The sequence below is a fragment of the Gambusia affinis genome, linkage group LG09, assembly GCF_019740435.1.
Source record: "Gambusia affinis linkage group LG09, SWU_Gaff_1.0, whole genome shotgun sequence".
Lineage (NCBI taxonomy): Eukaryota > Metazoa > Chordata > Actinopteri > Cyprinodontiformes > Poeciliidae > Gambusia > Gambusia affinis.
In genome coordinates, this window is record NC_057876.1 from 15839043 (window position 1) to 15860863 (window position 21821).

Consider the following 21821-nt stretch of genomic DNA (forward strand, 5'->3'; position numbering starts at 1 on the left):
ACTTCCCTGTTAGAGCCTGCAGCAACAAGTTTGGGTGTGGATCTCTCTCCTTCACCTCCTTTCTCCTGCTTCTTTTTTCTTCCCTCTCTTCTTGCTTTGCTGTCTCCTCAGACAGGCACACCCTTTTACAGCCAGGAAAAAAAAGGAACCCATACACACCATAGACAGTTGTCACAGTCGAGCTCTTTAAACCTCCTGACTGGATAGTGAAGGGCACATGTTGAATGTTGTTAACTTTTCTCTGTTGATGTTTTATGTAAGCTTTCAGTTCAAAATGTTTTTTATGAAATGTTGAACGTCTGTGTAGATGTTTTTTTTTTGACCAAATATGTACTTTATTTCATATGGTAGAAAAGTTAAACCCCTGCAGCCGTGACGCATGTAAATCTTTTATGACTTACTCGTTTGTAAGTCTTGGACAGAGGACGATTTCTCCTTATTTTCCCCATACCTTGGGTTACTTAACCTGGGCTCCATGCCAGGGTATGTGGGGGGGAAAAGATGGTAGGAAGACAGGGAAAGAGAGTCAGTAATCGTGTTGGTGAGAGGGGGATGGGTGGTTCTGGGGTGAGGAGGGGAGTTATGGAATGTAGTGGTTTGGAAAGACAAGCTAATTGAAACCAGGTTTGAGGCATAGAAAGGGGGAGCAAAGGCTTAGCACGTTGGAAGAATGGGGGAAAACGTTTTGTTTTTTTTCTCAGAAATCCAAAAACTGACAGAGGTTTCCAAGCATTATTATGTCATAGCCTTATATTTTGGGCTTTTCAATACATGTATTGCCACTTAATGTTTTAATCGTGCCTATAATGGAACACCATTTGAGTTGTATAGTATAATTTGTATAATTCTTTGCTGAACCTTAGTTAGAAGTTAGATTTGGCAATGTACAGTCGCCTGTCCTCCGCAACTCCCTCCTGCCACACCCAAAACTCCGAGCTGCTTTTCGCACCACCCTGTTCACTGTTTGCTACCACGTACGTCGAACCAACGTTTAGTGCCCCGCAGCAGTAAATGTCTGGCATGTTTTTAATTGCTCTTGTCAAGCTGATTAATTGTAACATACACTGCTTATAGAGCCAAATTGATACATTGAGCTAAAAGGTATTTTTAGGCATTGTGTTGAGTGAGGATGCGCCTAATATGATTAGATTAGTTAGGAAATAACTGTAAAGGTGTGAACTTTAAATTAACATAATAATTCGCTTATCAGGTCGTAACATGTTTTGTCCCCAGCTGTTAGATGCTGAAATGCTTGTCAGTTAAAAGGGCCTCATTGTGGCCTTGGGTGGGTACTGTTTGTCTTCATATGCGCTGTCGGCCTTTCTAATACAGAGTTGGTATAATGTGACATCTGCATGGAAAAAAATAGTCTTTAGTAAGCCATGTCTCATGACTGCTGAGAACCTTGACTTATGTCAAGATATTGGTCTACGCACTACATCAGATACAGCTGCACGCACTCTTTGGGTGCTGCTGATTGACAGCAGGAATGAGAGCTGTGCTGTTTTTAATACTCTTCAGTGTGAAATTAAAGGAAACTGGTCTTCAGCACACTTCCTTTGCCGTTTCCTTGAGATTTCATGAAGTGGGTGGCTGCAAGAAGTCACAGTGTGTGTTGACCATATAAGAGGGTGGTGAATGCTCTGAAAAAGATGAAAGAGAAAACTATAGATTGTTTGTCTCTAAACTGGCTTTCTGTTAGATTTACATAGCTCCAGCAGAATCCCCTTTTGAGGCTTCTTTCAGCTGCAAATAACACACATAAGATTATAGTACACTTTTAGAAAGTTTTTTAGGCAATCCACACAGCAGCCACTCCCTTTTCACCCATCCAGCGCTGGTTTGGATTGTTTCACCGTGCACTCAAAACTCTGAGGAGCTTTTATCATTACTCTTGCAAGCTCTATTGCTGAAAAATAGTGTTTTGAGAGTTATGATGATCTCGCCAGAAAAGTCCCACCCATGCATGTGGATTCGATTCAGTTTTGTTTATTGTAGCTTTTCATTTGGCTGAACCTTTGCAAGCATCGAATTCAAAAGGGGTGTGAATGCTTTCCCTTATTTTTTGAAGCCCTCATAAGCTAATAACTTACACTGCCGTTCATCCAAACATCTGCTTCACAGAACCACCCAGAACAATAAATCTTCTACAAGTGTTGCTTCACTGTACAATCTCACCTTGCTCCTCACTGTTAAAACCTGTCATGTATCCCCATGCAAGGAGTAACAGGCTGCATCTGTTAGCAAATCTTTTAGCAGGGAGGGGTTGGGGCCCAGAATTTCAGGGAGCAGTGCCCGGAATGCAACGTTGGGAAAGCATTTGGTGTTTAGGTTTTTCTTATCTGGCGGATGATAGTCAAGGTTGGCATGGCTCGCTGTCTAAAATGCTCCAACAAATCTCACTTCTGTGCTTTAGATACAAATGCATATTGCTGGCTCCAGTCATGATGTAAATTCTGTAGCAAAGGAACGTAGCTACAGAATTGTATCTATAAATATATACATTCTGCTGCCACCTAGCTTTATTTGTAATTGCCTTGTCCCCTCCACTGTAAACGGCTTTAGATTACTTTTACTGTAAACATCAGCTGTAGCAAATTAAACAGTTTGACAAACTGCCTTGAAGCTGAAAAACAGCATGTCATGACATACATACATTGTTTTACAATATCTGTATGATTTAGTTTTAAAATTTATTCTCCTATACCAGTGTTTAAAAACAGTTAAAATTTTGCATCATGGCTCTTTATACCTATGTAAGGAAATGGGTCTATGCTTTTTTATTATTTATGCTTTCATTTGTTGCTCAATGTTCTTGGCTGTGAAACAGTGCGCTGGCTTCAGTCCAGCATCACTTCTCATTTTAGAAAAAACAACTAAAGTGAAATTCTGTAAAATAACGGCACAGCTTAATTTTTTCAATTCCAGTCTGTATTTAATTATTTATTTTTGGGTACATTAGAAGAACTCGTTGACTTTCAGGGTGTGATATTCCCAGTTTTGTGTGCACAAATGATTTTGATGCTTTTCTTCGAAAGGATAGGAAAAGCTTCCTGAAAACTCTTTGCACATATGGAAAAAGTTGGAAACCTTGGTGAGAGGAAATTCAAAGCGAGATCCTCCCCTCTTTGTTGTCTGCTGGTGGGACACAGAACAAAGCTTTAAGAAGGAGCCATGAGCTGTCTCATACCTTTACCATTTTAAGACATATAAGTCAAAGTTTTCCATGTCTCATGAAGTTTGAATGGTGGTGAAGGCAGAGTTGCAGTTTGCATTAGAAGGTGGTTGGTCTCGTTTGTGATTTTGTAAAGGAAGGAGAAGAACTTCTCAGTATTTCCATTTTCTGTCGGATTCCTGCCAAAGTCCCAATGGTTTAATCAGCAGCCGACCGAGCTGGCGTCAGCAGACAGGCTTTGGTCATATTCAGGACTTGTGGTTTCCTTCAGGGGTATGTGAACACTGAGAGGAGAAAGGAACAATTTAGTTTGATGCTCATTCCTTTTATGTGTGTCAGACATGCAGAGGCTATCTGCTTCTTTGGGGAATAACCAGAGGCTGAGGCCTGCTGTGTCTCTCTTTGTGTTTGCTTTACGTGCTGCGTCAAACTCCAACGCGGCAAGGGGAAACAGGGAGCCTATTCTGTTTTGACAAGAAGACTGATTTGCTCACTTCTCCTTGTCCTCTTTTTGCCTCACTGCACAGAGGTCTTTTTCTACTTGCTCATAATCAAATCTTATCTTTGCCCAGCATCACTGCTTGATAAACTAAGCAGTGAGATGTAATCATTGTCACATTGCTTCCCTTCTCTGCACACAAAATTGATTAGATTTGGCATTCAAAGGAGTGGAATAACCTCAACTCTCTTCATATGTTTCCATCACATTGTGACCTACTTACGGGGAAATTATGATGGCAAAACTGATATGTGCCCGCAGGAGTTGGGAAAACCGGTACAAATGAAATTCAAAGCATCTAAAAGATTCTCACAGTGTCAAGCAGGTGGGGAGAAAGATTTAAGTGAAATGATAATCACAATAACATCACATCTGTGAAACAAGTTCACAGTTTTTTAAAAAATTGTATGCTTTGTCTTGCCGTTGCACTCACATATTTGGACGGATGTAGGGCTCTTGTTCATCAGTGCAGAACCTAGAGTTTTAGGGGATATAGAGGGCTGACTTGCAGAGGTGTGAGCAACTGAGTAGGGTATGGGGTAGGAATCAGTGTGAGAGAGAAAGAGGGACATTTCTGTGCAGTTAGTCACTGCAGGGAGAGGCTGGGCTCCCTTCCAGTTGGCCTGACAGCTCTATCAAGGAATGTGTGTGACTGGAGGCCTGGGTGGGGTTGCACTGTGAGTACCTCACTCTATAAGCAAGACATATAGGCAAAGCAAACGTTCTTCATCCCACATGTGTAATGTACTATTTGTATGTGTAGTTGCTTTAGTATTCATGAGACTATTCTCACTACGGAGGACCACATCAGTAGTTATGTCTAGAGTGCTACCAAAGCTAAGAAGGTGTGGCAACCTTTTTGCACATTAGTTATCCATCGTGCTTCTGTCCCATCTTATGTGTCAGATTAGATTTGGCATTCAAAGGAATGGAATAACTTCAACTCTCTTCATATGGTTCCATATGACCATTAAAATCAGTCCGGATGTATCTGAATGACTTCTGACAGGGCAGTCTGATTAATACCTAACAGTAACAAGAGGATGGACTGTAAAGTGTACACAGCTGCCGTGCTGCCAGTCTCCCAACACAAACAACTGAGAACTCGATGTGTTGATCTGAGTTATTCCAGTATGAGTCACATTCAAAAACAAACAAGGAAAAAACTATATATGTAATCTTGATTTTAAGCAACACTTTTACTTTCCTTATATTTATTGCTGTATTTTATGCCCACATAAGTAATACACAGACTACTGAGAAAATGCTTCTATCTGATAGATCCTTTTATTTAGGATCAAAGTGGTGAGCACTTTAGTGCATATTAAAAATAGGGTGTTGTGCAGGAGGAAGTTAATGAGAGGGCTAGGGGACTATTTGTTTTGATCGACATGTTCCCACTGGTAGATGCCTTTCTACACTCACATCAAGTCTGGTTCTGTTTGTTCTCTGACTGACAAAATGGAGGCTTTGTTTCACAATATGCCACTAGCTTGACACAATAATCCACACAAGACCTTTAAAAAGTCGGGCCAGTTGCAGCGGGTAGAAGTAAGACAGACTAGGCCTGCCTACGGAAGATCAGGATCCGAATGATAAATACAACTCCTACAACAATTACTTTTTTCACTAGCACTGGGAGTCTGTGACTGGCCTTTGGTGGTTTTCTACTTTGTAGTCACAGCCCAAGAGTAAGAACAGAACTGAAAATGTTAAGTTTAGTTTCAAACTTTACCTTAGTTATTAGGTGGGAAGGGTACAAACGTGTCCATTTGTCTACCCTTCCCTTAAACTGAGGACCATACAATGCAGATATGTAGATTTATTTACTTAAATCTAAATAACAGAAAGTTTTGCATGATTACTTATATGGGTAAACATTGCTGTCACTGATTGGTAAACTATGAAAGTCTGAAGATTCTGATCGGAGATGAAGCATTTGATTAATTTAGTATGAATAATTAACTAAGGAGTAATTAAGAATGAACTTAAACATTTGACCGAGACATATCTTGGTAGACTGACATTTTTTAACAGTTTAACTGAAAAAAGGCATCTCATTGTATAAAAAAAAAAAAAAAAAAACACAGGTGGGTTTTTCTCTGTAGCCATAACATTAACTAGAAGTATATTCACAAATTACATATTAAATCCCAATTCTGTTTTTGTATTGCTCTCAACAGAAGTCAAAAAAGAAGAACACAAGAAGCAGACTGAAGCCCTTGGATTAGCTTGAGCAATCCAAGGTAAGTGTCCTCACACACCACACAATAAAGACAGCTAACTTACATACTGCACATCACCCCACTCCAACAATACGTCATGTGACTGGACTCAAAACTGCTTCTGGAATATCAGTTGCAAGGCTGCATTTGAAACCTTAATGGTCATGCCCGATCTGTTCAGCTGTGCAGAATCTTGCAGCCTGACATTTGGCACCTCTGCAAGAGACCACCTGTTCTACTCTAACCCTTCTTATGAAACAGTTCACTTAAAAGCCCGCCAAACTTGTGCTGTTTACTTGGTAGGAAAAAAAAAATCAAAATCAAAATATCTGCAACATCTTGTGGGTCAGCGAGAAGGCATGGACACCCAGAAATGTTTTGTGGTTATGCTTTATTATAAGAGGCTTTAGTCTGCCGTGTTCTCCACGCCCCCTTTTCCCAACACACATACCAGACTGTAATAAAACATGACAGGCGAGCTTGTCTGATTCCCTCTGTCCTTATTTTCACATCCTTCATGGTTTACTTCAAAGTTCCAAATTGAAAAACACTTATCTACTTTTAAGTAGAGAAAGTAAAGTTGATTGTCATGTTGTCTGAGCTGTTTGAGTCATCCACTGCAGGCTTGTCTTATGATTTTGAGAACAAAGCCATATTTATTCAGCAGCTGTTTGCTGCACAGTCTATAACTAATCATGTGATTTTGCTGCAGCAATTGTATTGCTTATTGCCATTTTCAATCCATTTGATGAAATGTTTAAACCTATACTAAAGGTAAAGGTATAAGTTTAGCTTTAGTATAGTGGGCAAAGGAAGGATACTTGAGACTGTTTGCTCATTAAAGAAAGAAAAATAGAAGGGGACTCAACTCTACTTGGCCTTTTGCATTTTGGTGTTGTTTTAAAGGAAACATATTGTTGCATTTAATTTAAGCAGATATGCTTCACTAAAATTTATTAACTAAAATTGTACATAAGGCTACGTTACTCCTCTTCATAGTCATTCCACACAGAAATAAATTCATGCTTACTAAGTTGTAGTTTGAAGTCTTCACTGATTTGCATTTCAAGCTTTAAATGGGTCACACTGAAACATTAAGTGAGATAAAAAGCATGAAGAGAAAAGAAAAGTTGAAGTTTTAGTTACCTGCATTTGGTTGTCCGGATCTTTGCCATAAACTCTAACCCACTTTTCACTAACATAAGTTACAATGCTCAGTGTGTTGTGCAGTCTATAGTATTGTAAAAAAGGTATTCCAGATAGATAGGTTAACAGGGTTTAATATTACCTCAAAGCATTGCACACATCCCCCTGTATCCCCAATTACACAGAACAAGTCTATTTATTGACTTGTTACGTTGTGTCTTTACCCTTGAACGGGACTTTAAAAGCTTGAAAACCAAGGTTACGCATTAGATTTGATTATTACATCTTTCTCATAAGCCTACAATCTTTAAGATTATAAAACTATTTAATATCAGATAAAGATTAAATTACAGGTCAAAATGATGTTTTTAGATGATAAATTTACTTATGAAATGAAAAAGCATTTCATAAGTAAACAGACTCTATGTGAAAACATAATTTCGCCCAATATCTAATAACTGATTGGGCCATCCTTGGCAGCAACAACTTTTATTAAGAATTTTTAATAACTAGCAATGAGTCTTTTACATTGCTATGAAATAACTTTAGTTCACTCGTCTTTTAATTATGCCATACTGGAATGTTTTCTAAAGTAACAGACCTTAAACAGGTCTGTCACTTTTGGGACCTACCCCATGAGATAGGACCCAAAAGATATAAGTCCAGAATTTGGCTAGGTAACTTCCAAGCCCTTAAATCAGAAATAGACTTATGGGTGTGTTTCTAATCACCACACAAGCTCCTTTGGGATATTTTAGGAGAGAGTACAATTCATGGCTTAACAGATATGACTAATCGTTAAAGTCCTGCAGGACCCAAGCAGATTCAGACTCTGAAATATTGTTAGCGATACATCAGATGTCAAAGGATGCACCCACTGCAAGAAGTTCCACTTTTGTCTCATCAACCTAGAAAATATTGTCTTAAGAATGTTGAGATATGGAAGATGTTTTTGGCAAATGCATGATCTTGCTTTAGCTCAGTAGTGGTTTCACCTTCAAAATTTCCCCTTGTGTGACAGATTAAAAAGGTGAACCATTATTCAGTTTACTTGAAAAAAACATCTTATCTCTAAATATCCCGCCATTTACTTGAATGACCTTGGATTTAGGAAACACAAATTGGATGCTAAGACAGAAATACAGCGAACAGTGTAAGCTGATGTTTACTGAAAGACTGGAAGACAGTCTTTATAAAGAAACTCTTAGTAAAGAGACTGAGACAATTTCCTATGTACAGTACTTTTGAATTTATAGTAGTTTTCCACTTTGTCGTTTGTCAATGTGAATATTTACTTTTAATAACAATAGCTTGCAACATAAACATGCATGTGTTTTCTGTTCAGCTTTCTGCAGCATATGTTTTCATAAAGCTGGACACCATCATTGTTCCTTTTACTGACTTTGAAGCTAGGGTGCAGGCACAGGATTTGCCTGCTTTCCTCAGGGCAGGGTGTGGTCTAACTGCACCCACATTTACAAAAACATGCCCTAACACCATTCTAAAAAGAGGGAGTTGTCAATGTGATTTTTGGAGTTAGTGGAAGCTATGTTGTCAATTGAGTTTTATCACCATCTAGTGTTCATACATGGGTCTCATATATTATTATCTTCAGTCATGATGAATTATTTTCATAGAGAAATTGTTTTAATTCTTTTTTGAGGTTTTCTTTTGTTTTTGTGTTTGTTATATAGGAAAACAACAACAGCATTTTCCTCCCACCAGGACTGGTTTAGAGGAAAACAGAACCAAGGTAACATGCGTTAGCTTTTATTGCAATTATTTTAAAGGCAATTCTGAAAAAAAGTGTTGTCCTCAGTAGAGTTTATTTTGAGCCTAGATTGTCAGCTTGAAATCAAGTACCTTTACACTTAAGATAAACTCATTCAAAAATTGAGGAAATAACTTCAATAAATTGTATTTATTTCCTTCAAACACTGGGTGAGGAACTTCAGCTTCCATGTCCCTAGTTTGGTCTGAAATATGTCAAATAAATTCACAAGACACATTACTATGGTCCTAAGTGGTGGAAACTGCCACAAGCATACACACTGGTTTGTAGTAAATACACTGTCACAATTTATTATGGCAGTTGTATTTATATATATAAAAAGAGAGAGAGAGAGAGGTCGCAAGCAGGACATTTAGACAGTGTGTCATCATTAAGCTGAATACATTAATTTAACATTCTCTGCAGTAACAGAGTTTTGAAACACTTCACCAACTGAAGCGATCAAAAGTTGGCTAGACTCTGAATATTAATTAATTCTGCACACATTCCCCTCAGTGGGATTCTGCTGCATTTGATGCGCTCCAAAGCCTCTTGACCAGAACTCTTCAATGTGCCACTGTCAGTTCTCAGAAAAAGTCAAGATCAGACATGATGCTGTGGTGTAAATGTATCATAGAACCTATTGATTCAGTTAGTGACTACTATATTCTCTGTCTGAAACTGTCTGTCCATCTGCACCAAGTGGTCAGGTGTGTAATCGGTCAAAATAATGGATGGCCATCAGATTTTTCCATCATCGTTTAAAAAACTCCATCAAAGATGGAAAATACTCATTAACTTACAAATTTAGTATGGATTTTCATTAATTGAAATATCTGAGGCGGTCATGATGTATTATACTTGCTGATTTTCCTTCTCATCATGACAACCAAATAATTTCTGATAGCTCTTGCAGGTAACAATAGACAAATGTCCTCTCATGGAGCCTCTTGTGGACTAATTGTAATGCAGTATTTTAACAATGTTCAATAACTAATGTGAAACTCTTAAGCATGGTCAAATCAAGTCAAACCATCGATGCACCATCAGGCGATTTTTGGATGTTTGTTTTCACACAGCCCCTTACAGTTTGCAAGACACTTTGAGCCGAGCTTCTGTGAACCGCATCCTGCTGCAATAACGTTATAGTGTTTTGCCATGTGTCTGGTTTACAAAGGCAGCTTGCTGTATAAACAGCAATCATGGGAGAGAGGATCAATTCTTACACAAATTCAGAGAAGGAGGAAATAATGATTGATAAGCTGGAAAATCTAATTTTACTTTCCATGTTAGAAAAAAGAAAAGAAGTCGTCTGTAAGTTGTTTGCCCACTACATTGGACCAGAACTGAGCATGAGGCATTTAATGCTTCAGTATGCACTTCCAGGAGCTAGCCGGGGCAGTTGTGACAAGAAAGGGTGGACAGCATGAGGCTGAGATCAAATTTATGTGATTTTGGTCACTCAGCTTCAACAATGAGAACCGATTTCAGCAGTTTGCCTCAACCATGCAGCCTTTTAGCCTACCACCATTTTAAGTCATCAGCATCACATACCACCACAATACTTACAAATCCTAATAAATATTTCATTAAAATTAAAACTTTGTTCGTAAAAGCCATAGAAGAGGAACACAGAGAACCTGAAAAATTACATTTCATTTTTACATAAAATTTTTTATGTAAAAATTCTAAAACTTCAGTGTGCACTGTGGAAAACCTTGTATTATTATGTAGATAATTTCTTTTCTATTTTGGAAATTTCACTTGCAATATGTTATAACTGTATCCCACAGGAAGTTAGTTATCAAATGTGACAACCAGACGTATTTTGCCCCACTTTTTTTTCTGTCTAATTAAATGTTTACTTTTATAGATGGCTGACGAAGAAGACACCAGGGAAGTGCTCTTTCAAGACTGGGAAGGCCCAGACAAAACTGGCTTGACCATCGAACACACAAGTGGAGGGGAGCTCCTCGTCAAGGAGGTGAAAGGAGAGTCACCTGCAGCACGATCTGGAAAAGTATACGAAGGTAGCACATTATCTTGATGTTTTTAACAATAATATTTTTTCACCATCTATTTTGTTTTCAAGATTAATTCATAACAAACATTTATACTGAATTTGTAGGCGATCAGATTGTGGGTGCAACTATCTACTTTGAAAATATGAGCTCCGAAGAGACAGCAGAGTTACTGAAAACATTGAACAAACACAAAGTTGGACTGAAACTACAAAACAAAGGAGACAAATCCCCATGCTACTCACCCTTGAGCACACCATGTCGTTCTCCAATGGGCACACTCACATGGGAAGGGAAGTCACAGTTTGGAGCATCAAGTCCAGAAATCATTCTCGTAAGTTATCTAAAACCAAATGTTTGAGTTTGCTTAGAGATACTACAATTATCAAATGGATAAATATACAGTATCCACTATATACTATTTCTTAATATTTTAACAAACATAATGTTGTATGTTGATACAGAGTGGAGATGATGAGGACTACAAGAGAATATACACAAAGAAGATTAAACCAAGGCTGAAGTCTGAAGATCTTGCAGAAGGAGTGGATGTTCGTACAGAGCGACACAGCAGCACTAGCAGTGATGGCAGTACTATTACAACCATCACTCGCCGCATCACTACTTACACAGTGGATATGCCAAGTGGGATAGGTGAGAAACTAGAACTTTCAAGCCCAGACTTCAAGGGACAACAGCATGAATCTGGAGATGGCTCTCCTCGTGTCAGAATATTGCATGGCAGTCCTACAGTTAAAGGGGTGGGAGAAGAGGGTGTTTTTGAGTCATGCAATGTAACCTATACTGGTCTAAAAGGTAGCTCAACAGAAACACATTCAAGTGGAGATCAGTCAAAGACAATTATAAGAGAGGGAACAGAAATAAGTAAGGATCTCAGATTTAAAGGACCTAAGTTTGGAGTTGTAGGTCACGAGGGCACTAAAATCTTAAGAGAAAGTGAAGAACAGACAGCTGGAAGCATAGATGAGTCTGAAAAACAGACTATATCCGGTGAAAGTAAAAGCACTTTTATAAAGGTTGTTACAGTAAGAGGGTCAGGAGATGCAGAATTAACCACAAATGATGATAACAAGAGATCAGCTAGTTTGTCTCTACCACAAGAAGACATTAAGTTCCAGAGACCATCTGGAGACACATCCCTCCACCTGAACAAAGGATCAAGTTATTTTGATGTTAAAAAGGTTGGAAATTCTGCTGATTCTGGAAAGGTATCATTTGTTACAGAAAGTAATGCCAACACTGGTTATTCTTCAAATCCAGACAGAAATTCATTGACAAGTAGGCAAACTAGTCTTCCAAGTGCAAAGCCAAAAAGTGGGGAAAAAGATGATGGAGTTCCAACAGCAACAAAAATAGGGTTTAGATGTCCTGATATAAACACTGAAAGAAAAGAAGGTGATTTAAAATTACCACATATAAACACATCATCATTAAAGACCACTAGTCAAGGCAGCTCAGAAGAGGCCATTAAATATCAAAAAATGGATTCAGACGTTGATAGATCTCAGGTAACTGATGATGGCTTTCATTACAAAACACAAACCATAACAGAGATAGACACAAGAAGTAAAGGCAAAGCTGACATGTCAGACTCAAAGGTAGGAGTTAATGTAAGAATGCCTGAGATGAATCTGAACTTGAAAGCTTCAACAATCAAAGGTAATGTGGATGTAGAACGTGTAAGGACAGCAGAAGCTGACAGACAAGATTTTGAGTCAAAGGACGGATTTTCATTATCCCGGATTGAAACGCTATCAGTTAAGAGCAAAGACCAAGAAGTTGATGTGAGAGGGAAAAGTAGTAAAACAGAAAATGATATGGAAATTACAGAGCCAAAGAAAAACAAAGATGTAAAAAAATATACGGAAGTGGAAGCACCAGTCCTAACAATACCCTGCAAATCTGGAACAAAAATATCCATGCCAGATGTAGATATAAACTTGAAAGGCCCAAAACTAAAAGGTGAAATGGATGTTTCACACCCAAAGATGAAAACAGATATCAAATCACCCAAAATTGACATAAAGGGTCCAGAAGTTGATATTGAAGGGACAAAGGGAGAACTTGAAATGCCAAAATTAAAAATGTCTTCAATGAAAATGAAAGGTCCAAAGGTTGATGTGCCAGATGTTAATCTTAATCTGAAAGGTCCTAAAGTTACAGGAGATATGGATGTTAAGTTGCCAAAGAAGAAAGGAGATCTTAAAGGTCCAGATGTGGATATTGAAGGCCCAGATGATGACACAGAGGGGTACAAAGGTGGACTGAAAATGCCTAAATTCAAGATGCCATCATTCGGTATTATAGGCCCCAAAGATGAAGATCCAGATGTTCACATCAACCTCCCAAAGGCAGATATTGATGTGAAGGCACAGGATGTTGAAATTGAGGGAGCAGACCTTGACATTAGGGGACCAGATGCAAATCTAAAAGGGTCCAAATTCATCATGCCCAGCATATCTGGACCAGAAATATCCATGCCAGATGTGGATTTCAACTTGAAAGACCCAAAACTCAAGGGTGACATGAATGTTTCAGGTCAAAAGGTCAGAGGAGATGTCAAATCACAAGAAATTCACATCAAAGGTCCAGAAGCTGAATTTGAAGGACAAAAGGGAGGATTTGAAATGCCAAAAATAAAAATGTCTTCACTGAATTTGAAAGGTTCAAAGGTTGATGTTCCAGATGTAAATCTTAATCTGAAAGGCCCTAATGTTGAAAGTGATGTGGATGTCGAACTGCCAAAGATCAAAGGCGATCTAAAAGGTCCAGAGGTGGACATTAAAGGTGTAGACATTGACATGAAGGGAACAAATGCCAAACTGAAAGGTCCCAAATTCAACATGCCAAGTATATCTGGACAAAAAATATCCATGCCAGATGTGGATTTCAACTTGAAAGGCCCAAAACTCAAAGGTGACATGGATGTTTCAGTTCCAAAGATCAAAGGAGATATCAAATCATCTGAAATAGACATCAAAGGTCCAGAACTTGATAGTGAAGGACCAAAGGGAGGATTTGAAATGCCTAAAATGAAAATGCCTTCACTAAATTTGAAAGGTCCAAACGTTGATGTTCCAGATCTTGATATTAATCTGAAAGGTCCTAAAGTTGAAGGGGATCTGGATGTTAAAATGCCAAGGATTAAAGGAGATGTAAAAGGTCCAGAGGTGGATATTGAAGGCCCAGACATTGACATTGAAGGTCACAAAGGTGGAATGAAAATGCCCAAATTCAAGATGCCCTCATTTGGTTTCAAAGGCCCCAAACTAGAAGGCCCAGGTGTTGACATAAACCTCCCCAAGGCAGATATTGATGTGAAAGCACCAGATGTTGATATTGAAGGAGCAGACCTTGACATTAAGGGACCAAATGCAAAACTGAAAGGTCCCAAATTAAATATGCCAAGCATATCTGGGCCAAAAATATCCATGCCAGATGTGGATTTCAACTTGAAAGGCCCAAAACTCAAAGGTGACATGGATGTTTCAGTTCCAAATCTCAAAGGAGATATCAAATCACCTGAAATCGACATCAAAGGTCCAGAAGTTGATATTCAAGGACCAAAGGGAGGATTTGAAATGCCTAAAATAAAAATGCCTTCACTAAATTTGAAAGGTCCACACGTTGATGTTCCAGATGTTGACATTAATCTGAAAGGTCCTAAGGTTGAAGGGGATCTAGATGTCAAAATGGCAAAGATTAAAGGAGATCTAAAAGGGCCCGAGGTGGACATTGAAGGCCCAGATTTTGACATGGAGGGTTACAAGGGTGGAATGAAAATGCCCAAATTCAAGATGCCATCATTTGGTTTCAAAGGCCCCAAACTAGAAGGTCCAGATGTTGACATCAACCTCCCCAAGACAGATACTGATGTGAAAGCACCAGATGTTGATATCGAAGGAGCAGACCTTGACATTAAGGGACCAAATGCAAAACTGAAAGGTCCCAAATTCAACGTGCCAAGCATATCTGGACCAAAAATATCCATGCCAGATGTGGATTTCAACTTGAAAGGCCCAAAACCCAAAGGTGACATGGATGTTTCAGTTCCAAAGATCAAAGGAGATATCAAATCACCTGAAATAGACATCAAAGGTCCAGAAGTTGATAGTGAAGGACCAAAGGGAGGATTTGAAATGCCTAAAATGAAAATGCCTTCACTAAATTTGAAAGGTCCAAAGGTTGATGTTCCAGATGTTGACATTAATCTGAAAGGTCCTAAAGTTGAAGGGGATCTGGATGTTAAAATGCCAAAGATCAAAGGAGATGTCAAAGGTCCAGAGGTGGACATTGAAGGACCAGACATTGACATTGAAGTTAACAAAGGTGGAATGAAAATGCCCAAATTCAAGATGCCATCCTTTGGTCTGAAAAGCCCCAAACTAGAAGGTCCAGATGTTGACATCAACCTCCCCAAAGCAGATATTGATGTGAAAGCACCAGATGTTGATATCGAAGGAGCAGACCTTGACATTAAGGGACCAAATGCCAAACTGAAAGGTCCCAAATTCAGCATGCCAAGCATATCTGGACCAAAAATATCCATGCCAGATGTGGATTTCAACTTGAAAGGCCCAAAACTCAAAGGTGACATGGATGTTTCAGTTCCAAAGATCAAAGGAGATATCAAATCACCTGAAATAGACATCAAAGGACCAGAAGTTGATATTGAAGGACCAAAGGGAGGATTTGAAATGCCTAAAATGAAAATGCCTTCACTAAATTTGAAAGGTCCAAAAGTTGATGTTCCAGATGTTGACATTAATCTGAAAGGTCCTAAAGTTGAAGGGGATCTGGATGTTAAAATGCCAAAGATCAAAGGAGATGTCAAAGGTCCAGAGGTGGACATTGAAGGCCCAGACATTGACATTGAAGGTCACAAAGGTGGAATGAAAATGCCCAAATTCAAGATGCCATCATTTGGTTTCAAAGGCCCCAAACTAGAAGGTCCAGATGTTCACATGAACCTCCCCGAGGCAGATATTGATGTGAAAGCACCAGATGTTGATATCGAAGGAGCAGACCTTGACATTAAGGGACCAAATGCAAAACTGAAAGGTCACAAATTCAGCATGCCAAGCATATCTGGACCAAAAATATCCATGCCAGATGTGGATTTCAACATGAAAGGCCCAAAACTCAAAGGTGACATGGATGTTTCAGTTCCAAAGATCAAAGGAGATATCAAATCACCTGAAATAGACATCAAAGGTCCAGAAGTTGACATTGAAGGACCAAAGGGAGGATTTGAAATGCCTAAAATGAAAATGCCTTCACTAAATTTGAAAGGTCCAAAGGTTGATGTTCCAGATGTTGACATTAATCTGAAAGGTCCTAAAGTTGAAGGGGATCTGGATTTTAAAATGCCAAAGATCAAAGGAGATGTCAAAGGTCCAGAGGTGGACATTGAAGGCCCAGATATTGACATAGAAGGTCACAAAGGTGGAATGAAAATGCCCAAATTCAAGATGCCATCATTTGGTTTCAAAGGCCCCAAACTAGAAGGTCCAGATGTTGACATCAACCTCCCCAAGACAGATATTGATGTGAAAGCACCAGATGTTGATATTGAAGGAGCAGACCTTGACATTAAGGGACCAAATGCAAAACTGAAAGGTCCCAAATTCAGCATGCCAAGCATATCTGGACCAAAAATATCCATGCCAGATGTGGATTTCAACTTGAAAGGCCCAAAACTCAAAGGTGACATGGATGTTTCAGTTCCAAAGATCAAAGGAGATATCAAATCACCTGAAATAGACATCAAAGGTCCAGAAGTTGATATTGAAGGACCAAAGGGAGGATTTGAAATGCCTAAAATGAAAATGCCTTCACTAAATTTGAAAGGTCCAAAAGTTGATGTTCCAGATGTTGACATTAATCTGAAAGGTCCTAAAGTTGAAGGGGATCTGGATGTTAAAATGCCAAAGATCAAAGGAGATGTCAAATGTCCAGAGGTGGACATTGAAGGCCCAGATATTGACATTGAAGGTCACAAAGGTGGAATGAAAATGCCCAAATTCAAGATGCCATCATTTGGTTTCAAAGGCCCCAAACTAGAAGGTCCAGATGTTGACATCAACCTCCCCAAGACAGATATTGATGTGAAAGCACCAGATGTTGATATCGAAGGAGCAGACCTTGACATTAAGGGACCAAATGCAAAACTGAAAGGTCACAAATTCAGCATGCCAAGCATATCTGGACCAAAAATATCCATGCCAGATGTGGATTTCAACATGAAAGGCCCAAAACTCAAAGGTGACATGGATGTTTCAGTTCCAAAGATCAAAGGAGATATCAAATCACCTGAAATAGACATCAAAGGTCCAGAAGTTGACATTGAAGGACCAAAGGGAGGATTTGAAATGCCTAAAATGAAAATGCCTTCACTAAATTTGAAAGGTCCAAAGGTTGATGTTCCAGATGTTGACATTAATCTGAAAGGTCCTAAAGTTGAAGGGGATCTGGATTTTAAAATGCCAAAGATCAAAGGAGATGTCAAAGGTCCAGAGGTGGACATTGAAGGCCCAGATATTGACATAGAAGGTCACAAAGGTGGAATGAAAATGCCCAAATTCAAGATGCCATCATTTGGTTTCAAAGGCCCCAAACTAGAAGGTCCAGATGTTGACATCAACCTCCCCAAGACAGATATTGATGTGAAAGCACCAGATGTTGATATCGAAGGAGCAGACCTTGACATTAAGGGACCAAATGCAAAGCTGAAAGGTCCCAAATTCAGCATGCCAAGCATATCGGGACCAAAAATATCCATGCCAGATGTGGATTTCAACTTGAAAGGCCCAAAACTCAAAGGTGACATGGATGTTTCAGTTCCAAAGATCAAAGGAGATATCAAATCACCTGAAATAGACATCAAAGGTCCAGAAGTTGATATTGAAGGACCAAAGGGAGGATTTGAAATGCCTAAAATGAAAATGCCTTCACTAAATTTGAAAGGTCCAAAAGTTGATGTTCCAGATGTTGACATTAATCTGAAAGGTCCTAAAGTTGAAGGGGATCTGGATGTTAAAATGCCAAAGATCAAAGGAGATGTCAAAGGTCCAGAGGTGGACATTGAAGGCCCAGACATTGACATTGAAGGTCACAAAGGTGGAATGAAAATGCCCAAATTCAAGATGCCATCATTTGGTTTCAAAGGCCCCAAACTAGAAGGTCCAGATGTTGACATCAACCTCCCCAAGACAGATATTGATGTGAAAGCACCAGATGTTGATATTGAAGGAGCAGACCTTGACATTAAGGGACCAAATGCAAAACTGAAAGGTCCCAAATTCAGCATGCCAAGCATATCTGGACCAAAAATATCCATGCCAGATGTGGATTTCAGCATGAAAGGCCCAAAACTCAAAGGTGACATGGATGTTTCAGTTCCAAAGATCAAAGGAGATATCAAATCACCTGAAATAGACATCAAAGGTCCAGAAGTTGACATTGAAGGACCAAAGGGAGGATTTGAAATGCCTAAAATGAAAATGCCTTCACTAAATTTGAAAGGTCCAAAGGTTGATGTTCCAGATGTTGACATTAATCTGAAAGGTCCTAAAGTTGAAGGGGATCTGGATTTTAAAATGCCAAAGATCAAAGGAGATGTCAAAGGTCCAGAGGTGGACATTGAAGGCCCAGATATTGACATAGAAGGTCACAAAGGTGGAATGAAAATGCCCAAATTCAAGATGCCATCATTTGGTTTCAAAGGCCCCAAACTAGAAGGTCCAGATGTTGACATCAACCTCCCCAAGACAGATATTGATGTGAAAGCACCAGATGTTGATATTGAAGGAGCAGACCTTGACATTAAGGGACCAAATGCAAAACTGAAAGGTCCCAAATTCAGCATGCCAAGCATATCTGGACCAAAAATATCCATGCCAGATGTGGATTTCAACTTGAAAGGCCCAAAACTCAAAGGTGACATGGATGTTTCAGTTCCAAAGATCAAAGGAGATATCAAATCACCTGAAATAGACATCAAAGGTCCAGAAGTTGATATTGAAGGACCAAAGGGAGGATTTGAAATGCCTAAAATGAAAATGCCTTCACTAAATTTGAAAGGTCCAAAAGTTGATGTTCCAGATGTTGACATTAATCTGAAAGGTCCTAAAGTTGAAGGGGATCTGGATGTTAAAATGCCAAAGATCAAAGGAGATGTCAAAGGTCCAGAGGTGGACATTGAAGGCCCAGACATTGACATTGAAGGTCACAAAGGTGGAATGAAAATGCCCAAATTCAAGATGCCATCATTTGGTTTCAAAGGCCCCAAACTAGAAGGTCCAGATGTTGACATCAACCTCCCCAAGACAGATATTGATGTGAAAGCACCAGATGTTGATATTGAAGGAGCAGACCTTGACATTAAGGGACCAAATGCAAAACTGAAAGGTCCCAAATTCAGCATGCAAGCATATCTGGACCAAAAATATCCATGCCAGATGTGGATTTCAGCATGAAAGGCCCAAAACTCAAAGGTGACATGGATGTTTCAGTTCCAAAGATCAAAGGAGATATCAAATCACCTGAAATAGACATCAAAGGTCCAGAAGTTGATATTGAAGGACCAAAGGGAGGATTTGAAATGCCTAAAATGAAAATGCCTTCACTAAATTTGAAAGGTCCAAAAGTTGATGTTCCAGATGTTGACATTAATCTGAAAGGTCCTAAAGTTGAAGGGGATCTGGATGTTAAAATGCCAAAGATCAAAGGAGATGTCAAAGGTCCAGAGGTGGACATTGAAGGCCCAGACATTGACATTGAAGGTCACAAAGGTGGAATGAAAATGCCCAAATTCAAGATGCCATCATTTGGTTTCAAAGGCCCCAAACTAGAAGGTCCAGATGTTGACATCAACCTCCCCAAGACAGATATTGATGTGAAAGCACCAGATGTTGATATTGAAGGAGCAGACCTTGACATTAAGGGACCAAATGCAAAACTGAAAGGTCCCAAATTCAGCATGCCAAGCATATCTGGACCAAAAATATCCATGCCAGATGTGGATTTCAGCATGAAAGGCCCAAAACTCAAAGGTGACATGGATGTTTCAGTTCCAAAGATCAAAGGAGATATCAAATCACCTGAAATAGACATCAAAGGTCCAGAAGTTGACATTGAAGGACCAAGGGAGGATTTGAAATGCCTAAAATGAAAATGCCTTCACTAAATTTGAAAGGTCCAAAGGTTGATGTTCCAGATGTTGACATTAATCTGAAAGGTCCTAAAGTTGAAGGGGATCTGGATTTTAAAATGCCAAAGATCAAAGGAGATGTCAAAGGTCCAGAGGTGGACATTGAAGGCCCAGACATTGACATTGAAGGTCACAAAGGTGGAATGAAAATGCCCAAATTCAAGATGCCATCATTTGGTTTCAAAGGCCCCAAACTAGAAGGTCCAGATGTTGACATCAACCTCCCCAAGACAGATATTGATGTGAAAGCACCAGATGTTGATATTGAAGGAGCAGACCTTGACATTAAGGGACCAAATGCAAACTGAAAGGTCCCAAATTCAGCATGCCAAGCATATCTGGACCAAAAATATCCATGCCAGATGTGGATTTCAGCATGAAAGGCCCAAAACTCAAAGGTGACATGGATGTTTCAGTTCCAAAGATCAAAGGAGATATCAAATCACCTGAAATAGACATCAAAGGTCCAGAAGTTGATATTGAAGGACCAAAGGGAGGATTTGAAATGCCTAAAATGAAAATGCCTTCACTAAATTTGAAAGGTCCAAAAGTTGATGTTCCAGATGTTGACATTAATCTGAAAGGTCCTAAAGTTGAAGGGGATCTGGATGTTAAAATGCCAAAGATCAAAGGAGATGTCAAAGGTCCAGAGGTGGACATTGAAGGCCCAGACATTGACATTGAAGGTCACAAAGGTGGAATGAAAATGCCCAAATTCAAGATGCCATCATTTGGTTTCAAAGGCCCCAAACTAGAAGGTCCAGATGTTGACATCAACCTCCCCAAGACAGATATTGATGTGAAAGCACCAGATGTTGATATTGAAGGAGCAGACCTTGACATTAAGGGACCAAATGCAAAACTGAAAGGTCCCAAATTCAGCATGCCAAGCATATCTGGACCAAAAATATCCATGCCAGATGTGGATTTCAGCATGAAAGGCCCAAAACTCAAAGGTGACATGGATGTTTCAGTTCCAAAGATCAAAGGAGATATCAAATCACCTGAAATAGACATCAAAGGTCCAGAAGTTGATATTGAAGGACCAAAGGGAGGATTTGAAATGCCTAAAATGAAAATGCCTTCACTAAATTTGAAAGGTCCAAAAGTTGATGTTCCAGATGTTGACATTAATCTGAAAGGTCCTAAAGTTGAAGGGGATCTGGATGTTAAAATGCCAAAGATCAAAGGAGATGTCAAAGGTCCAGAGGTGGACATTGAAGGCCCAGACATTGACATTGAAGGTCACAAAGGTGGAATGAAAATGCCCAAATTCAAGATGCCATCATTTGGTTTCAAAGGCCCCAAACTAGAAGGTCCAGATGTTGACATCAACCTCCCCAAGACAGATATTGATGTGAAAGCACCAGATGTTGATATTGAAGGAGCAGACCTTGACATTAAGGGACCAAATGCAAAACTGAAAGGTCCCAAATTCAGCATGCCAAGCATATCTGGACCAAAAATATCCATGCCAGATGTGGATTTCAGCATGAAAGGCCCAAAACTCAAAGGTGACATGGATGTTTCAGTTCCAAAGATCAAAGGAGATATCAAATCACCTGAAATAGACATCAAAGGTCCAGAAGTTGATATTGAAGGACCAAAGGGAGGATTTGAAATGCCTAAAATGAAAATGCCTTCACTAAATTTGAAAGGTCCAAAAGTTGATGTTCCAGATGTTGACATTAATCTGAAAGGTCCTAAAGTTGAAGGGATCTGGATGTTAAAATGCCAAAGATCAAAGGAGAT

General features: G+C 39.3%; 1 protein-coding gene across 1 annotated transcript in view; it reads left to right on the forward strand.

Annotated features, from left to right (window-relative positions):
• ahnak (AHNAK nucleoprotein) overlaps positions 1-21821 on the forward strand; it is a 34107-nt gene that overhangs the window by 1091 nt on the left and 11195 nt on the right. Inside the window, 8 exon segments of the mRNA XM_044126899.1 lie at positions 5858-5920; positions 8740-8798; positions 10690-10846; positions 10945-11171; positions 11302-19282; positions 19285-19977; positions 20157-20254; positions 20410-21649. Of these exon segments, the coding sequence (XP_043982834.1) occupies positions 10690-10846; positions 10945-11171; positions 11302-19282; positions 19285-19977; positions 20157-20254; positions 20410-21649 (10396 nt within the window). The 5' untranslated portion in view covers positions 5858-5920; positions 8740-8798.